Below are 18723 nucleotides of genomic sequence, written 5' to 3'. Positions count from 1 at the left end.
CCTTTTTTTATTATTATTTGCTTTGATTTATTTAAAAACAAAAACATTCTCACCATAAGCAAACACCAACAGCTTGCCTCAAACTTGAATTAAGTCCTATTTAAAGCACACCACAAGACTAATTTCTAGTCCTGGCAGCACAGTGGTGCTGATAACCACATTATGCTACAGAGCCCAACTGTGGCTTCCAGAGAAAACAGAACAGATGAGGAAAAGTGCATTTACTTCTGAAGAGAAGTATTCCCACTATTCCTCAGGCTTGCAAGGATCACAGTACATGGGTTAGTGAATGTACATGTTGATGGCATCAATGCTATCCTTTCTCTAGAAATTCCATCTTTACCTCTGGAAAGATGAATGGTACAACAATTCACCTTAACTAAAAATACCTTCTACACCAAATACACAAGAATTGTATCAAATTTCATTTACTTTACTTCTTTCTTCTGTAATTCTTGCAGTCTTCAAGACCACAGGACAATTTTATCTAACCCTTAAAATATTTTCCACCATCATGTAACATTACAACGTAATGAGTAACCTTTGAGCAATCTTCTACAATTTAATCCAGTTTGCAGAGCACAAAAGCCTGGCCAGCCTGTTCTGTAAGTCAGCAATGCAAGTTTTCAGGACCAAAAGACCACTTTGTAGACGTTTGCTCCTAATAACAGAGCAATTCCTTAGACAGGCCATTCCCAGTCTGTAATTGCTGAAGTGGTTTGAATGAATTAAGGATCTTACTGCTTCAGGTTTCAACAGCGTGGTTTGAAATGGAAGGTACCTCAATGTACCCTTGTAAGGCTTGAGTTCCCCAGCAGCAGCAGACCAGATGGTCAACAAAATAAAAGTAACAGCTGAGTGACTTCCACATATGGTTGCATAGTGGTTACAATTCCCTGTGACAACATGAAAAAACCCTCCTGCACCTTTGACCTGGAATTAAAATCGTGGCTTCATTAACCTTGATCAGTAAAATGAGTGGTCACACAGAACTGTTCAATACCAGGCTGGATGAGTCTCTAAGAGCCCTGGTGTAATGGAAAGTGTCCCTGGCACCCATGGCAGGGAAGTTGGAACTAGATGAGCTTTAAGGCCCCACCAAACTGTTCTGTGATTCAATAATCTCTCTGCTGATACATCACTTCCACGCTTAAAACATCTGTTGAAACTATTGACATCTCATATATGCTTTTTCTGTTGAAATTGCACCTCAGGATTAACAAAGGCCACGACACAAAACAAAACCCATGGTCATTACCATGGTTTTCTGCACAACAGAAAACAAAACCCATGTCTTCTAACACTGCAAAGGAGCAGTTTCTAGAACATGGCTCAAGTGCTGTTGTCACTGCCCAGGCAGGAGGGGACAGACTGTTGTCCAATTGTCAGCCTAGCACTCCCACTGTGTTCACCATTAATCTGTGTCCTCAAGTGCCACATCCACACATTTCTTCAACACTTTCAGGAAAGGTGACTCTACCACTTCCCTGGTTACAATGTCTGGCAACCCTCTCAGTGAAGTTTTTCCTAGTATCTAAAAGAAACCTTCCCTGGCACAACTTGAGGCTGTTTCCTCTTGTCCCATCACTTGTAACTTGGGAGAAAAGACCAGCCTCCACCTCATTACACCTCCTTTCAAGTGGTTGTAGAGACTGATAGGTCTCCCCTGAGCCTCCTTTGCTCGAGGCTAAACAAACCCTGTCCTCAGCAGGCTCATACTCCAGACCCTTCAGCAGCTCTGTGCCCTTCTCTGGACACATTCCAGCACTTCAGTGTCTTTCCTGTAGTGAAGGGCCCTAAACTGAACACAGTAGTTGAGGTGTGGCCTCATCAGTGCAGAGTACAGGGGACCACCCACTTGTGTTGTCCTGCTGGCCACACTACATCTGACACAAGCCAGGATGCCACTGGCCTTCTTGGCTACCTGGGGATTTGGCGGCAAGGAACTAAAAGCCAAGTCCCAGGGACCTGAAGACCTTTTCCTGCATGCCCACTCCCACCACAGGAGGTTGTGGGAATGCTGGACCCAAGCAGAGGTGCACAGCAGTCAGGTCACACCCCAAAGGCTGCAGCACCCCAGAACCCAACACTACACCTTTCTGTGGTGACACACATGGAAACCTGTTGATTCAGACCGCAGACTGCAAGTGTGCTGGGCACTGAGCTCCTCTGGACAGCTAATTTAAACACACCACATTCCTTGAGTGTCAGCAACATCATGTGTTTTCCATAGATGATGAAGGGATTTAGCTCCAGGTAACTGCAGCATACCCACAAGTCCCCAAAGAATAGTATTCCCATCATTAAATTGCTGAGCATTTATGGTAGACAGCAAAAAAAATCCATTCACCTTTAACGCTCTAATTCAAGCTCCACGGCTTCCCACATTCATAGGTACCAGAAATTAAGAGCTGTGTACAAGTATTATAGATAATGAAGAAGGCTAGGGAACAAGCTGGAAAACAACTGTAGGACCTGGCAGTATTCAGTACACTTCCACTTATAATTTTTAAGACCTTTGGAACTCAACAGTATCTCATGGTTGGATGAAAAAAATCTCATCTTACAAACCTAAGAATAAGCATTTGAAAAATCATGTTTTCTATCTACTGATGTAATCCTGTCAATGTATCCTTGCAAAACACCTTATTCCTTAACTCCTGGCACACCGTGTGTTCATGCAAGAGTGATTCCATTAGCCTTACCCAAAGTGTCATCAGTTTGCTGCAAAACTCAAGCTGTTGAAATGCTCTGTGCACTGCAAACAGAGCAGGCAGGCCTGCTCCCTTGAGACTGTATGAACACCCATCAGCATATTTTCAACAATATACCTAACTTCACACCTGAATTTGTAACTATTCCCATGGAATCCTATAAGCCTGTAGAAAATAAACATGGCAAAAGAGTGAAGATCTGAAGTCCTTACTTCTTCCTAAAAACATCCTATGACAGGTTTCTGGAAAGCAGTGGTTACATAAATAAAAAGAAAAAAAACATCATTCCCGTGTCCGCTGTTTTCCTGCTTTTTAAGCCAATTTCTGAATAACAAATTTACCTACAGAAAAAAATCCCACACCACTAAAAAACCCAAATAAACAAAAACAAACAAAAAAGCAAACAAACAAAAAGCAAAAAACCCCCCAAACACTATTGCAGGAAAAGCTCATTTAGAGCCATATGCCCACGTTTTTTACAGACTTCTCAAAAAGACCAATCCAGAAGTAGCAAGACCATAGAAAAGTGTTATATGGAAAGCTGCAAATATGAAGGAATCTACAGAGAATCTCCTCTTGATAAGAAAGTAAAGTAAAATTAATTTCACAGCCAGATAAACTGAGATAAGGGGAGGTCACCTGAATGACCTGGCAGCACTGGAAAACAGCACTACTGCACTCCAACTAGTTGTTACTAGCAACACTTTTTTACAAACAGCCTTCTAACAAGGGACTTTGCAGGTTAAATCAGGAACCTGGCTGTCAGGAGTTTATGGTCTAAGTTGAAAGAAAAAATTATATGTGTGCTGTAAACACTGGAAAGCTGATGAGCAGAGCCCTCAGTACAGCCAGCAAAGGACACACCGTGTTCTGGTTCTGGAGAACCACCACTAGGTGCATTTCTTAATCATTCAAATGGACCAATTTTAACTTTTTACTCTATACACTTCACATAATTGAAATGTTCTTCATTTGGGTTTTTTGCAGGAGCCCAAATAAGGCAGCTAAAGTGAACTTTTAGAAACCGCACAGAAGACAACAAGATTTTGAGTGAGGATGCATCTCCCTTACTATTGTCCAAAGATGTTCAGAGAAAACAGAAGGTATTAGAGGAGCTCTAATAAACATTCAGGTAGGGTTCTCAAAGCTGAAGTAAGACTATTGATCTCTCATTTTTCCCAGCCTAACCAGAAGTTGTAGGAGGGAAACAACAGAAGGTAGTTGCACCAGGCAGCTCTGGGGTCTCTTCTCACTCCTCCCTTTCCTCCCAAAAACCTGCTCAATTCCTGCTTTAAATTCTGCCTCTGTCTGCAGCTGTAGGCATCCACTTGCAATTCACACTCTGAAGTGGGGAGAAGCAGAGATGGTAGGGGTCTCAGGAACAGGTATGGCCACAGCCCCGTGTGATGGACAGCATGGTCCCACCTCGCATCCTCACCCACTGAGACCATCCACCCCTAAGCAATGATGAGAGACAGCCATTTGTCACAGAACTTCCCATGTTTTCTTCTGCCTGTTGGGTGCATGTAAAACCTACATGTGACACATGAAAGTAAATTCATAAAATAACTGTTAATAAAACCCAATATATTATTCAAATCCAATGAGAGCTCTGGCTTAAAAGGGTGAAAATTAGTACAGAAGTTAACTGAAAGTTTCTGTAAACACCACAGACAGATCAATGTCATCATATTTTCATTGTTTTGTTAAGCTAACTGAAGCACTCTTATCTTACACCTGCATACATAAAAAATGAAACTCTGTCATTAAAAACTGCCATTGTCAAGGTGTATGTATTAAGAAATAAAATTATCCAGTCCATGCTTCTTTTGGATCCTTAGGCTAGTAAGATCTGCTACAGTATTAGTTAAACATACAAATAAAAAAGAATTCGTTAAGAGGTTTTCACCTTCGTTTAATTCTACAGGTCTAGGGTCCACCTTGAGCCTAATTAAAAGAGCCTATCACAAAAAACTGGAGGGGTTTAGACAGCATTTTTTAAATGCTTCAAATGGGTTGATTACTGTTTTAAGTCAAACAGAAATTTGTAAAGGAATGGTTTGTAAGGTACTTACAATGGAGTTCCATGATTTGCATTTGCCCTCCTGTTAAGGTGAACTGTATGACAAATAAGAATGCATTTCATTTTTAAACATTAGTATAATGAACATCATCTTTCTAGTATTCACCATATTCACCATTCTTCCTCTATTGCTGATTTAAGACTACTTTCTGAACTGAATTAAACCTGGAGCTTTTATACAAATTAATTTGAAACCCAAGAATCGAATTGGCTTTTACTATCCATTAGCATATATCTGTTAGAAATGAAAAATACTCTCCAAATATCCATTAAGGAATCTGAGAATTTATTCCCCATGCAAGGACTGAAATGTAGCCCACCTGTAACTTTGGACAAGTGGAAGCTCATTAGCATTTACTGTCATCATCCATGAGATCAGCTGTGGGGAGATCACAAGAGAGCAGGGAGAAAAGCCACACAAGGGAGAAAAATACAATCATTTGTACAGTATTCCCTTTTATGTCCTACTATGCCCACTAAATAATTAATTACAACTACATCAGTCACAGTTAAAAGAAAAAAAAATAAAAAATAAAAGAAAAAAAGAGGGAGGGAGTGGAAATCAATGAAACGCTCACGAATGTGGCCAATAAAAAAAGTACAAGAAGCACTGGTGTTCCACACCACCCAGGTTAAATGCTGAAGAAAGCACTGCCAGCAGCAATTGCAGGCAGGCATCCTTAGCATCATTAGAGACGTGATGCCACAGGAACCCCTCTGCTGAAGAAACCCTCTGACCTGAGGATCCTGAATCCAGGAGCCAAGTGCAAACCATGTAATCACCCATTCCAGATGGCTCTGAAAGCATAAAGCCACGCTGCTTGTGCCTGGTTTTCCACAGCAAGAGCACCACAGAGGTCAGAAGGAGTCTGTATTAATTACTCGCCATTGTTGGCATCACCTAGCATTCCTATTCATTTTTGGATTCTATCTGTAAATAAAAATTTCCATTAAAATGCCTCAGAGGAAACGCATTCCCATGAGTTAAAGATGTGAATCACAGATAAATACCTTGCCTGTTACCATGATTTGATGTGAATACAAAATGAAGCTTTCAAAAACTACTGCACATAAAGCATGAATGTTTTTATTCTGGGAGTAAAAATCATTGCTGTAGAACAGTGTGCCTCCTTACCCCCTCCCTGGCTATAGCAGAGACAGACAATACATGTTTTTGAGATTTTACATTGCTACAGATTCATTTCTTTCACATTACAGGCGAGACAGTTGATAACTTGCTACCTGAAAGGCAACTGTATGGGTAGAAAACCACCCCAAAAAGGGAAACAGCTCAGACAAGAGAGTTCACAGTGGTTAACCTCCTGGAACACATTAGCTACACCAACTCCCAGTTGCCCAGACTAAACAACCCTGAAAACCTCTTGATTTTATTCACTAACAGGAAATGATTCAGATACAGTTCTGCAAAGGGAGTCAACAAGAAGAGGTAAATTATGCACACTCGCTGTACTACATTTTACTGTGAAACAATCGAGTATAAAAATTATTCAGCTCTGATGTAATTTTTTCTTCCTTCCTTCTTTTTAATGTTTTTCCCCTTAGTTGACACATCTAAAATGTAACACGTGATGCTTTTACTGTAAAACTTCAATACACGTAATTTTTTAAAACACACATATCCTACAGACTTCTGACAGTGTAATGTGTCATGACATGCGACAGAAACTGGGATCTCTTACAGACAATGGTGCCTGCAGATAAATAATAATGAAAACCAAAGTGCTGCCAGGTCTGAGGCTGCAAACAGACTTTCCTTTAAAGCTTGCTTTTCATAAAGAGATTTACTTACCAGCATAAATGTTAAACACTCACAACTGAACAAGGATATAGAAGGATCACTATCTTTTCTGGCTCCACAACTCATCCCAATTTCTCTATGAAGCACAGCTATGGCCACAAAATTAAAAGCCTTTTATCCCTTGTCAAACTACCTGATACCAACAGAAGCAGAGCACCCCATTTACCTGAAAATAACATCAGCCTCCTTCCTCTTAAATGTATCTGTACAAGTGAAACAGCCAGACTCCAGGCTGAACCTTCATGGTAAGTCAGAGAATTCTTACCTTTTAAAAATATTTTAACTATATTGTCCCTATATATACACATACATACTTAGAGACACATAAAGCAGGCAGAAGAATGATATTTGGGAAAAACCACCACCATTCCTTCACATTTTTCTGATCAGACAATACCTAATGTTGACTGCTACATTACCAGACACCTGGAGCCCTGCTGAGATCAAGGACAAATTAAAGATCCAGCAGCTTGTCCCTATCATCTGTTCCAGATTCTGTTGATATGGACTACTGGCAATTATTTCCCATTCTCTTTGCTATTAAAAAAAAAAATAAAAACCCCAAGAGGTCTCGTAAAAGCCCCTTTTGGTCCATCATCATTCAGGCTTTAATTAAGAGCTGTAACCAAGTGCTTACATCCCATGCGGCCAGGCAGGACCATGCTCAGGATTGCTCTTTTCCTGAGTCTACTTCTGCAGCTTTTCATGCCAGCAAGGATTTACCTAAAATGAGGCCTGGGGGAGGTGCAGGAGGAAGCGTCTGGTTGAGCAATTTGACCTCATACAGAACTCCAAGGGCTACAAACGGGTAAGAAAACAGCAATTTGCCTCGTCACGTGCTGAGCCTTGCTGGGAATCAGCTGCTCTTCCAAGTCATGGGAGGAGGCAGCTCTCAAAATGCCAACTTGTGACAATTTTAAAATACAGGTTTTGCAGAGTCCAGATTTCCACAGCTGGACTGGTGGTGTTGGGCAGGGCAAAGCTCAGCACACCCTGGCACTAAAACCCCTCACATGCTGGGCTGACATACCCTGCTCCCATGTTCACGTCAAATGGGGTCCCAGCTGGGGGAGATGTTTTCCTGGATATCTGGGTATATTCTTCTGTATTTTTACATTCAGTCTAGAAATCAAGATCTAGAAATACTAGCAGGGTTCATCCTGCTCCTACTGTTTTCTTTGAGTTTTGATCTTACATGTGATAAAATAATGCTGATAAGTGACTTTTAGCCTCTGCTGAATCAGGCCATCAGGAGACAGGCAATGACCACATGGTTCCAGTCATGTATATGGTGTTGTCAAGCATAGGCCAGGAGTGCTCTACTACCTTACCTCACTTTTAGGAGGTTCATGTGAATTAGTAGGAGGCACCAAAAGCAATCAGGGTCCTTCTGGGTCACGGTGTGTCACCCCTGAGGAAGGAGTCATCTCTACGACCATCCAGAGCACCATGTGCACCGAGGCACTTGCTGGCAAGACATCAGCAGCCACTAGGTAGAATTAGTAAACACCAGGCATCCTGAAAGTAAATTTCCAAGCAACTCATCTAGTTAAAGCAAAGCTTAAGATTGTGCTATTTCCCTAAAAGTTACCATGAATTGGCTTGAAATACCATTCAAGATGGTAAATGAGGCTTGGTAGGACTGCAGCTAAATGTGTCTGTGAATGAGGGCACTGCAGTGAACAACGTAACTGAGCAGACAGGGAGGAAGGAAGAACTGCAGGGCCACATATAGCTGAGTCAGTGTCAGGGACAGAGAAACATATTAGCAGTCTACAGAGAGAGCAGGGAGCAGTGGTTCAAGCAAATGCTGCCATGTCTGAACAGCTAGTGTGCAGTGAAGGCTGGTAGTGCAGACAGGTTTTTCCCTGCTTGCGTAAGAGATGAGAAACAAAATTCCGTGAAAGGCGCTCCTCAGTGATGGGGGGACTAGGATGACACTGCAGTTGTTTGGTTCACCCTTCCTCCCCTTCCAGCACAGATGTGTGACCAGCAGAGTGAGGGGCTGGGAGTGGCACACACGCTGAGCTGATGGCAGTCTTGAGTGTGCAGAAGTGACTGATAACTGCCCATGGGGGGTTTCTGCTGGGCCACACTTAAATGAATTATGTCATTATAACAGCAGTGCCTTTTAGTCCCATAACCTGCATCTCGCACATCCAGAACACAATCCTTCTGTCCATCCTCCTCCACCTGTTGCCAGCTGTAAAAGTTTAATGTTCCTATTTCTAACACAACCCTAATGTAAACACAGGCAGTAAAAAACAACGTGCTAAAACCAGTTCTTCTGTTTTTATATTTGTTTCAGACTGGAATTCACACAACTTGCTAACCATATGGTTTACGGGGCTCACCAGTCCTGCAGGGCTCACAGGACTCATCAAACCTAAAACTGAAGAGTATACTTGCTTCTGAGTGCTGCAATGCTTATGTTGTCCTATAAATCACTGTCTTCACTCCCTGGCTCCTCATCAGGAGCCAGGATTTTTTCACACCTGAAGTGCTTAGGACTTTCAGATACATCTACACCAATCATTATTGTGGGATGGCAAGGAAGGCATGGATGAAAGAAGATGCATGGGTGAAAGAACAGCTTTGACATTTTTTTCCTGTAAACATGGCAATTCAGCTATTTTGCTAGATGGAGAACCTGGTAGTAGAAATCACCTTGTTGATACTAAGAACCAGAATTGTCACTTCGTATCTCCATTTCTTATGAATATTTCAGGAAGTAGGCCATATATAATTAAAGATGCCTATGACACTTGCAATGCTCGTTGCCCCTGCAACAGCTGACGAAAAGCAGTAACCCCAAAACGACATTTTATAGTCCTGCTTTTTGCATAGTTCCTTCAGCTCCTCTCTTACGAATTAATCAAGTGGAAGATTTCAGCTGTTTTCTTAAAACCACTTCTGATAGGGGGATGTAAGTCACTGCATTGCCTTGTGCTAAATAGATGCAGACAGGTACAGCCTGAACAGAGTTCAGTAGCTACTTAGAAGGAAATTATGTCTAGCCTCAAGTCAGCCCTTTACTTCTGCAGAGGACACATCAGAAACATGTTTAATTGAGAACACACTACTAGAGTTAACCACAGGCAAAACTGTAGTAACAGAGATTAACACAAGCATGCTTTTAAAGCCTCTGTTGAACTAGGGCCTTAAGTGAACATCTCACTTGGGAATGGGGAATTATTGTCAGAATACCTGCATCTCTAACAGGCCACTGGGAATTACTTTCAAAACTCGTTCTGAAATACTCTTGTTTTCAACATCCTATTATCAATTTTACTTGGGAAGCACTGGAATTAATTCAGAGAAATGGTTCAGAAAAACATACGGGTTGCATGTCGTGTCTGGACTCCTTCAAAACCTGTTTCCTTCCTGTATTGTCAGAAAACTTACCAATACCAAAGGGAACAGTAGTTATGAACGCCATATGCTTTGAATACATAATACACCTATATTCTAATCCTAAAGCTCTTTGGCAAGCCCTTCTGTTTCTTAGGAAAACGAGACTGTAAGACTTGGTGACCTCTTTGTTTGTAATATTCATCCATTCAATACTACTGACAAAGTCACTGCTTGCTTTGATGGTTTGTGATGAGCCTTGCCAAGTTAAACAAAGTTAAACTCCCTGCTATTAATTTGCCCTGCTGATTTCTCTCTTATTAGGCTGAACCTGTTTGTCAAACAACTGTAATAGCTATAAATACTTCAGATTAACTCACAGTAGCCACCAAAGCAAAGACAAACTATAAATTTTCAGGACAGGTGACAATTTCCAAAGTCTGAAGGAAAGAAAGACTCTTTCATCTAAGTGGATGAAGTGGCTGCACCTTCCAGCTCTGCTTCCAATTGCTGATAGCACAGATATGAACATTAACACACACACCCAATCAAGAAACTACCCAAAAACATCCTTTAAAGATTAACAAAGAGGGAGCCTAACAATGCAATGACAGGTTTACAGTTTTAAGGACCACTTACTTCTAATTCCACTATCTTCACTGCCATGACCTGGCACAGTTTCTGCTGTATTCATGCGCTGTTCAGTACCTCTGTTCAAGTTCCTTGCCAGCTTGGAAAGGGAGATGGGCAGTTGGATTAGATTCCCCCCAGAGATCCCTGCCAAACACTCCATGCTGTGATCTACCAGCAAGGTGCAGGGACACACCCATCTCATATTCAGACCCAGACTGTTCCACACAGCCTGTGAGGCATGACAGCCCTGTTTCAGAACTTCTTTACTGGTGCCTGTTAAGGACCCTCTGGGCTGTTTTCATTCTACCAGGTGTGCTTATTCCTCAATGCACCTAGGAGTCCTGGACCCCTGGCCCACAAACTGGGCTAAAACCCCAGGGCATGTTGCCTCCACCTGGTAAGAAGTATCGAATGTGCATAACTCTATCATTTATTCTGACCTAATTTAGGAAGTTTTAGTACATTAAATAAGTTCACAGTAGAAGATAATTTTAGAAATTTTATTAATATGCATTGCGTCTTAGCAGAGTTACGTGCAGAAGTCACAGTCTGTGTATGCCCAAATCAACTTTACTCACTTCAGTAGGAAATGAGACAATCAAAATATGATTCACTAGAAAGAAATGAGCCAGGGCCTTTCCACTGGCAAATAGCAGAAAAACAGATTGATCACTAACATACAAGAGAAAGATGTGTATGTGCATTGTACAGAAAGAGCAATAGTGTTCCTACTAGCTACAGATGAATGCTTCTCTAAGCAGACCGTTTTCTATCAGTAACATTTGTTACTTTTTAAGGTAAAAATAGCAACGTTTATATTGAAATAAAATAACAAAATAAAGGTTCACTGAGGCAGTGAGTTGAAGTGGGACTAAAGTTCCCTATTAATAGACTGACCCCTTGCTATCAACCTTCAAGGGAAAATACAACTCCTGAATCAAAACATTTATATTCTTCTATATTTGCTATACCGGAGCTGCTTTGCCAGATGGTGGTTAGCTGATGAGCAGTTTCCAGTGATGTGGTTCCTCTAACCTGTATTGCTGATGTTCATGATATGTAATGGCTACTGGTTCAGCAAATAACATCTGGGTGGCAAATGCTAACTCTTTCAGAAGGACAGGTGACAACCCCGTCAAGAGCAGCACCAAAGGAAACCTGTGACAGCTGCAGCAGCAGAGGCATTTATTCCCTCCTGACTTCTCTGGGAGAATTTCAACAGGAGAGGGCGGTGCAGGCACAAGGGAACATCACCCAGTGAGTGATTACAGCCTCTTGATCATAGGTTTCAAGGAGAGAAGCTACCTCGGTGTCCCTTCTGGGTTCTCTGGAGGGCTGTTGTACTCCATGGCTGGAGCTTACTCTGGACAAATATGGATTTACAGCAGTTGTGATTTTATTAGAACTGTCTTAAAAACAACAGCTGTTTAGAATAGGGTTTTTTTTTTTAGGTTTTCTCCTTTTCCATTCAAATTAATGGAAGTTCTCAGAACTTGTAGGAAGCTACAAGAACACTCTGCCCCAGTTCATTCATCAATTCTCTAACACTGTGTTGGATCCCAGAAACCTGGGGTTTTTGAGCTTTCTGTGCTTTCTGGCACTGACCCCCTGGAGAACACTGCTTTTGAACTGAGGCCTTGGAGAAGGCTTCCAAATTTGAGTGATGAAGATAAAATCACGGGTGTGTAGTTAAATAGAAGCGTGTGCTTTCACATGGTGAAGGGTTTTAAATTTGAGGTTTTCATAATATAGTAATAGGTATGGGACAAGATGGAGGATTTTGGGTGGTGTCTCTTTCCTTCTCCTTCATGGTTTCAGGTAGCAGTTTCAGGCTGGATAGTTAGTGCCACACTGAGGGTCACGGCAGTTTGGTTATTGGGTTAAAAGTATAATGTAGGTATTACTTCTCTATTGGACTGTTTAGATTTAAGAGACCTTGTAGCTAGCTGAATCTGTCTTCATTTTGCTCGCTTCTAGCTGGTGGCTAGAAGTGTTGCTGAACTTTCTGTACTTTTGATAAGATTTAGTAAACAATTAAGCCTGGACACAAGAAAATGCATTTCCTTCATGTGTTTTTTAATCCTGGTTCTGAGTGAAGACAGAAGAGACTTAAGACAAACCACTAATTAAGTGGTGCAAAACACTACCACCGTCACAACACTGGGAACAATCTCCTATACCATGGCTAAATTAAATGTACCAACTGATTAATGTTTTGCAAACTTACTGAACATATCCTATTTTCCCATGGAATATGTATTGAAGAACACCAGTTTCCCAGTGCCCAGATGTACAGACAAACATGAGGAGAACTTCCCATATTTTACCTGTTGCATTAGGCACCAAAAATGAGGATCACATTTCAAATTCTCAGACCCTCCTCAGAAAAACAGAGTTGTTTCTATTTCAAGCCTTTCAACGAGGTCTGGGAGAGAAATAGTTAAAAATAAAATTATATTAAGGTCAGCAGAGGCAGCATCATGACTTACATGTTTTCCATCTTTTCCAGATACGGAATGATTACTTCTAACAATACAGAACAAAAAGCTATTTACTAAGAAAAGTAAATTGAGGCTGTGTTTCATCTTTTTCCTCTGCCAACCCAATGGTGCTGTCAGCAATATATCCTTGAATGTCTTCATTTTCATACATTAACCCTTTTAGCCCTGTAAATTTAAGTAGTCTTTTTGACTCACAAAGGAGAAAGTGCATTTTAAACTCCTGAAACAATGGAGAACAGAAAGTTTAATTAAAGTTTTCCTTGTACATATGCACACAGAACCCTCCCTTTAGCAATGAAAAACCCTTTCAAAATTAAAGTTATCATGCTGAAATAATTAGCATAACTCCTGGGAAAAATGCATAATCTTTGCATACCAAATGCCAAAATGTCTAAATTAACTGTGTTTAATAAATATTACATTTCTCTTTGAGTACATACACTCAGTTAATCATGCATTGATAAGCAGAAAATATCTTAAAAGCTTTAGGTATTGTAACTTAAACATTTTAAATTCGACTAGTGTCCTGGTCTTTGCAGGTCCCTGGAGGGCTCAAATCTTCTGTCCTCAGGATGTAAGCCAGCTGGAACAACATTGAAAAGACCAGGAACCTCACATCAGCAGTGCTTTTCCACAGTTGCCAATCTGGATGTCATCCAGCTGCTCTTGGGTGAATTGCTGAGCATGGCCAGGCTATGGACTGCCCCTCTCTTCTGGGACAGGGGTGGCAGCTTCAGTGGGCATCCAGGCTGGCTCTATGTTCACGATTCATGAGTCCCACCAAACTAATTATTTGGTACTGGTTTTGACCACAGAGCTTGGCATGAGGCTGGTTCCTATTTCAGGGTATCAACATTTTTGTGTGCAGACAGTGAATTTACAGGAGGAAATACTGGAAGAGATAGACCCTATCCCTGTACTTTTGAGTCACCCTTTTTCAAGCCTGCCTGTTCATAATGCTTACTTAAAATCAAGTTTCAGTCTCTCTCAATGCCCAAAAGTGCAGTAAAAAAATAACATGATTATTTGTTTTGTGTGCTTAGCAATATTTAAATGTTACTCAAAAAAAACCCCAACCTTGACTGCAAAATTATACGGGTGTATGATACTTCATAGGTGAGGGAAGACCCAAATGTATGAGCAACAGAATTTCATTCAGTCTCCTGTATTTATCACCACTCCTCCACCCTGGAATCGACTACATCCTACCTATGGTTTACAATACACATAATCACAGCCAGAGGATGATTCAGTCCAATTAAGGGATGTGTTGATCCACACCATCTACTTGTTCCCAGCCTCTCCTTCCAAAATTAAAAGCGCACTTGCATCCCAGCTGCAATGGTCCTCAGCTATAACTATAGCCCCTCTACAAGGTCTTTTAAATTTAGAGACCAGTCCTGGCCTAGCCAGTTGCTTTAATAGACACATGTAATCTTTAAAATCATAAGAATAAAAACAGGTTATGAGCACTGTTGTGCCATTCAGCAGCTAAGCACATAGCATCTGTATTTAAAAGTAGCCAGTACCAGCCAGTAAAAGCAAATTAATTATTCAGATATATTTATTGGATTTATAGGTCAACTGAAGCTAAAGCTAGTTAATTGAAATCCTGATAACAGATTGAAGTCTGTGCTAGATCCTATACTGTGAAATGCAAAGTCTTTATTAAATAAAGCCATTAAGAAGGACGATAATCCCTGTGGCCTTAAATATGAATAAAGTGCAATGCAAATAATAAAAGGCAAAAATCCAATTTTCATGCAGTGAACTTTCAAATACTCTGCTGTTTCCATTAAATTACCTTTTATTCAACATATTGTAATGGCACTGAGGGCACATCAGGCTTCCTTGTAATACAGTTATTGTTCAGCATAAAAACTGGTTTTTAACTTGAAACAGAAAAATGAAATATTTTATTTGGCTTCTCTCATATGTCAAATGACATGACAATTGAGAACAAAAGCTTCACAGATGCAATAGAAGGGAAAATAAAGGAAAAACAAACATATGCAAACAAAAAAAAAAAAACAAAATGTGAAGACAAAAGAAAGAAACAGGGTACATAATAGTAGTTTTCCAGTTAATTTTACAGCAATTTAATATTAGGAAACAGAACAGGAAAACAGTTTCAGCAACTAAAGTAACTAAACTTGGCTATAAGCCAAACAGAGCTGTAGCACACAGCAAAGGAGGTGGAACTTGTGTGAAATGTCTGTCACGCTCCTTCCAAACATGAGGATGATGACAAGAGCTTGAGTGCATCAAGTGCTCGAGTCTGGAGGTGTGTGATCACTCCCTGGCTCTGCCGTGCTGGTAGTGAGTCCCTCTGCTCGTGCTTTAACTTCTCATCCACAAAGGAAACACGATATTTACTGTTTTCTATGAAGGATTCTATAGAGTTAAGAAAGATTAACTAAAGATTCCTGTATTTATTGAAGAACTGGAAACTGCAACATAAGGTCAAGAATTTACTATTAGTGTTCAGCAAAAGAACACCCATAGCAAAATATAAACAATCTATTAAAGAGGAAACTGTACTTGTTATGAACGTCAAATGATTTTTCCACTATAAATTTTTCAGCAAATCAAAGGAATTCCTCCAGCAAAGCTGTGATGGAATAAAGATAAAAGAATGACTCAATTTTTATTCAATTTGGAAGCATTATACCCAAAGAAACCTTTCAGCACAAAAATACAGTTTCCTTGTAGCATCTTCGTACTGCATCAAGATGTATAAAGAATCAACAGTAGAAATGTGAACTATTGTAACCTCATGAAACACATACACAGGCACTTTGCAATATTTACTTTTCACTGTAGCTGTGTCTGCCATGCTCTATTTTCTGTGCTCATTCTCTGGTCATGGAGTCACAAAATCACAGAACGGCTCGGATTGGAAGAGACCTTAAAGATCATCTAGTTCCAATGCCCCTACCAATGGCAGGGACACCTTCTACTGACCAGATTGCACCATGCCCTATCCAGCCTGGCCTTCAACACTTCCAGGGATGGGACATCCACAACTTCCCAGATAAGCCTCTTTGAGTGCCTCGTCAGCCCTCACAGCAAAGAATTTGTTCCTTATATCTAATCTAAATCTACCCTCTTCCACTTAAAAGCTGTTACGCCTTGTCCTGCAACTACAGGCCCTGGTGAAAAAAATCTCTATACATCTTTCTTATAAGCCCCTTTTAGGTACTGGAGGGCTGTAATAAGGTCTCCCTGAAGTGTTCTCTTCTCCAGGCTGAACAATCCCAAGTCTCCCAGCCTGTCTTGCTAAGAGAAGTGCTCCAGCCTTCTTCTGGACCCACTCTAACAGGTCCACATCTTATATGGGGCACCCCAGAGCTGGAGTACTCAAGGTGGGGTCTCATGAGAGTGAAGTAGGGTAGAATGACCTCCCTCAATCTGCTGGCCATGCTGCTTTGGATGGAGGCCAGGACACATCTGACCTTCCAGGCTGCGAGCGCACATTGTCAGCTCATGCCTAGCTTTCCATGAACCAGTATCCTCAAGTCCTTCTAGGCAGAGTGGTTCTCAGTCCATTTGTTTGCCTGTAGTGATAGTGGTGTTTGCCAGAGGTGCAGAACCTGACACCTTAGCCTGGCTGAACCTGATGAGGTTAACATGGACCCACTCCTTAAACCTGCCGTGGTTCCTCTGGATGGCATGCCTTCTCTCCAGCATATCTTATCTCCAGCATATCACTTGACATATGTCACCAGCACATTTGATGAGGGTGCACTCAATCCCACTGTCTATGCTATTAATAAAGATACTGGACAGTACTGGTCCGGTAAAGAACCTAAGGAACACCACATGATGTCCACATCTCCAATTGGACATCAGCCATTCATTTGGTCCATCTCTGCTCCAATGCTGCTCACATGCAAAATGAATAGGGAATGTCAAAGCTCAGAAACAGCTCTGCTCCACAGGCTGTCTGCTTCCCCACAGAGAGGATCCTGGGACAAAGTGGGGGATGGCAATGGGGCAGAGACAATGTCAAGGGGAGATGGCAATAGGGACACTGAGCTGCTGCTGCCCAGGCAGCTGCAAGCAGCAATGGGCACTAACAGCACAGGACACCACAGGGGCACAGAATGGGCCATGGAGATTTCCTGAGCTGTCACCTCCCATTGAGCCTGAGTGAAAACACAACACATCCCCCCACACCCCAACGGGGGCAAACCCCTTCATGGCCTGAACCCAAGGGGAACATGGTGACCAGGACACAGCCTCCATTTGAGACCTTTATTCTTGGCAAAATTGTTTCTTTTTGCTTCTTGCAAGTGCAAAAAAAGGCACGTGCAAAAAAGGCAAACACATGAAGTGAGAGGGAAAAAACGAATCTATTCATGGCACACAGAGCAGAAAATAGTAGCACCTGACAGACCTACAGTGAAGTAATACAGCAACTCCATCTGTGCAAAGCATTATCTTGAATAATATTTTCACTAGGTCAATGAAGCAAAGCTATTTGAATGATTTTTCTAAAGCTTTTCTTCCTATGAAGGAGACTATTGCCTTCCAGCAACACTCTCCAAAATGGTTCTACTGAGGTGCTACGATATTGCTACTTACTAGGGTAGTGATTTCTCACACCTCCCACCAAACAAGAGTCAGAGTCCTAAAGAACAGATCTGCCAAGTAGCAGATTACTCACATTCCTTCATTAATTACTGAAAAAAGCCACAAAAAACAGAAGAGTGTCTATCTGAAGCTTGCTCAGACAAAGCTACTAAATAGCTAGGATACTGAACATTACAAGGATTAAGATCTCCTCATACTATTACTTTCTTGGGTCTGCAGCTACATGACATCAAAAAATGAAATACTACTATAAAGGCATCTTTTAATGCTCTTTTAAACTCTTCAGGGGAGAGAAAAACCCCACCAAAAAAAAATCACCTGGAGTAACCTTTACTGCTTTACCTGAGATTCATTTTGGTCTTTATCTGCTCACTGCCAATTGCTCTGAGTTTAGACACTAATGAGACAACTTCAGTCTTTGCTCAGTGTTTGGCTTCTATTTCACTAGCACTGAACAGGAATCACTTATTTGGGGCATGGGCATCACTATACAAAACCTTAAACTCATGAGGTGACTCAATCAAAGAAGCATGCGTTCATCAAAAGTATCAGACCAGCTGAGGAACCTAAACTCTATCCAGTTTCCTGCTATCTCTTATTTTAACTGTGAGTTCAGACTCTTTTCACCCCAGCCCTTGCATCAACAAAAAGTCTCCCTGACAATAGCTATGGAGAGTATTGAAGGAAATAGAAATAGGCTTCTCCTACATCCAAGATCCTATAAAAACCACCCCTCTTTCACCACAATTTTCATAGCCAGACAAACTAATTCTCAAATGATCAACTTAAATAGGAAAGCCCCTCTCTGGCAGGGCAGCAGTCTAGGGTAGAAACTACCCACTACATGAGGAGTATTGCTGAATGAATTACAGAATCATCAGGGTTAGACAAGACCTTCAAGATTGTCCACCCAGCACCACTAAATTCACTCCTAAACTATATTCCCAAGTGACACATTCAGATGCCTCTTGAACACTTCCAGAGACAGTGACTCCATTCACTCCAATGTCTAACAACTCTTTCAGT

General features: G+C 41.2%; 1 protein-coding gene across 1 annotated transcript in view; it reads right to left on the bottom strand.

Moving 5' to 3' along the window:
• The window catches only part of SH3RF3 (SH3 domain containing ring finger 3), a 242854-nt gene that overhangs the window by 211740 nt on the left and 12391 nt on the right, over nt 1–18723 (bottom strand). Inside the window, exon 3 of the mRNA XM_062487937.1 lies at nt 3354–3384. Within this exon, the coding sequence (XP_062343921.1) occupies nt 3354–3384 (31 nt within the window). The remainder of the gene's footprint in view (nt 1–3353; nt 3385–18723) is intronic.

Source organism: Cinclus cinclus, chromosome 2, assembly GCF_963662255.1.
Source record: "Cinclus cinclus chromosome 2, bCinCin1.1, whole genome shotgun sequence".
Lineage (NCBI taxonomy): Eukaryota > Metazoa > Chordata > Aves > Passeriformes > Cinclidae > Cinclus > Cinclus cinclus.
The sequence above is the reverse complement of the archived record's forward strand: the minus strand, read 5'-3'. Positions and strand labels throughout refer to the sequence as shown.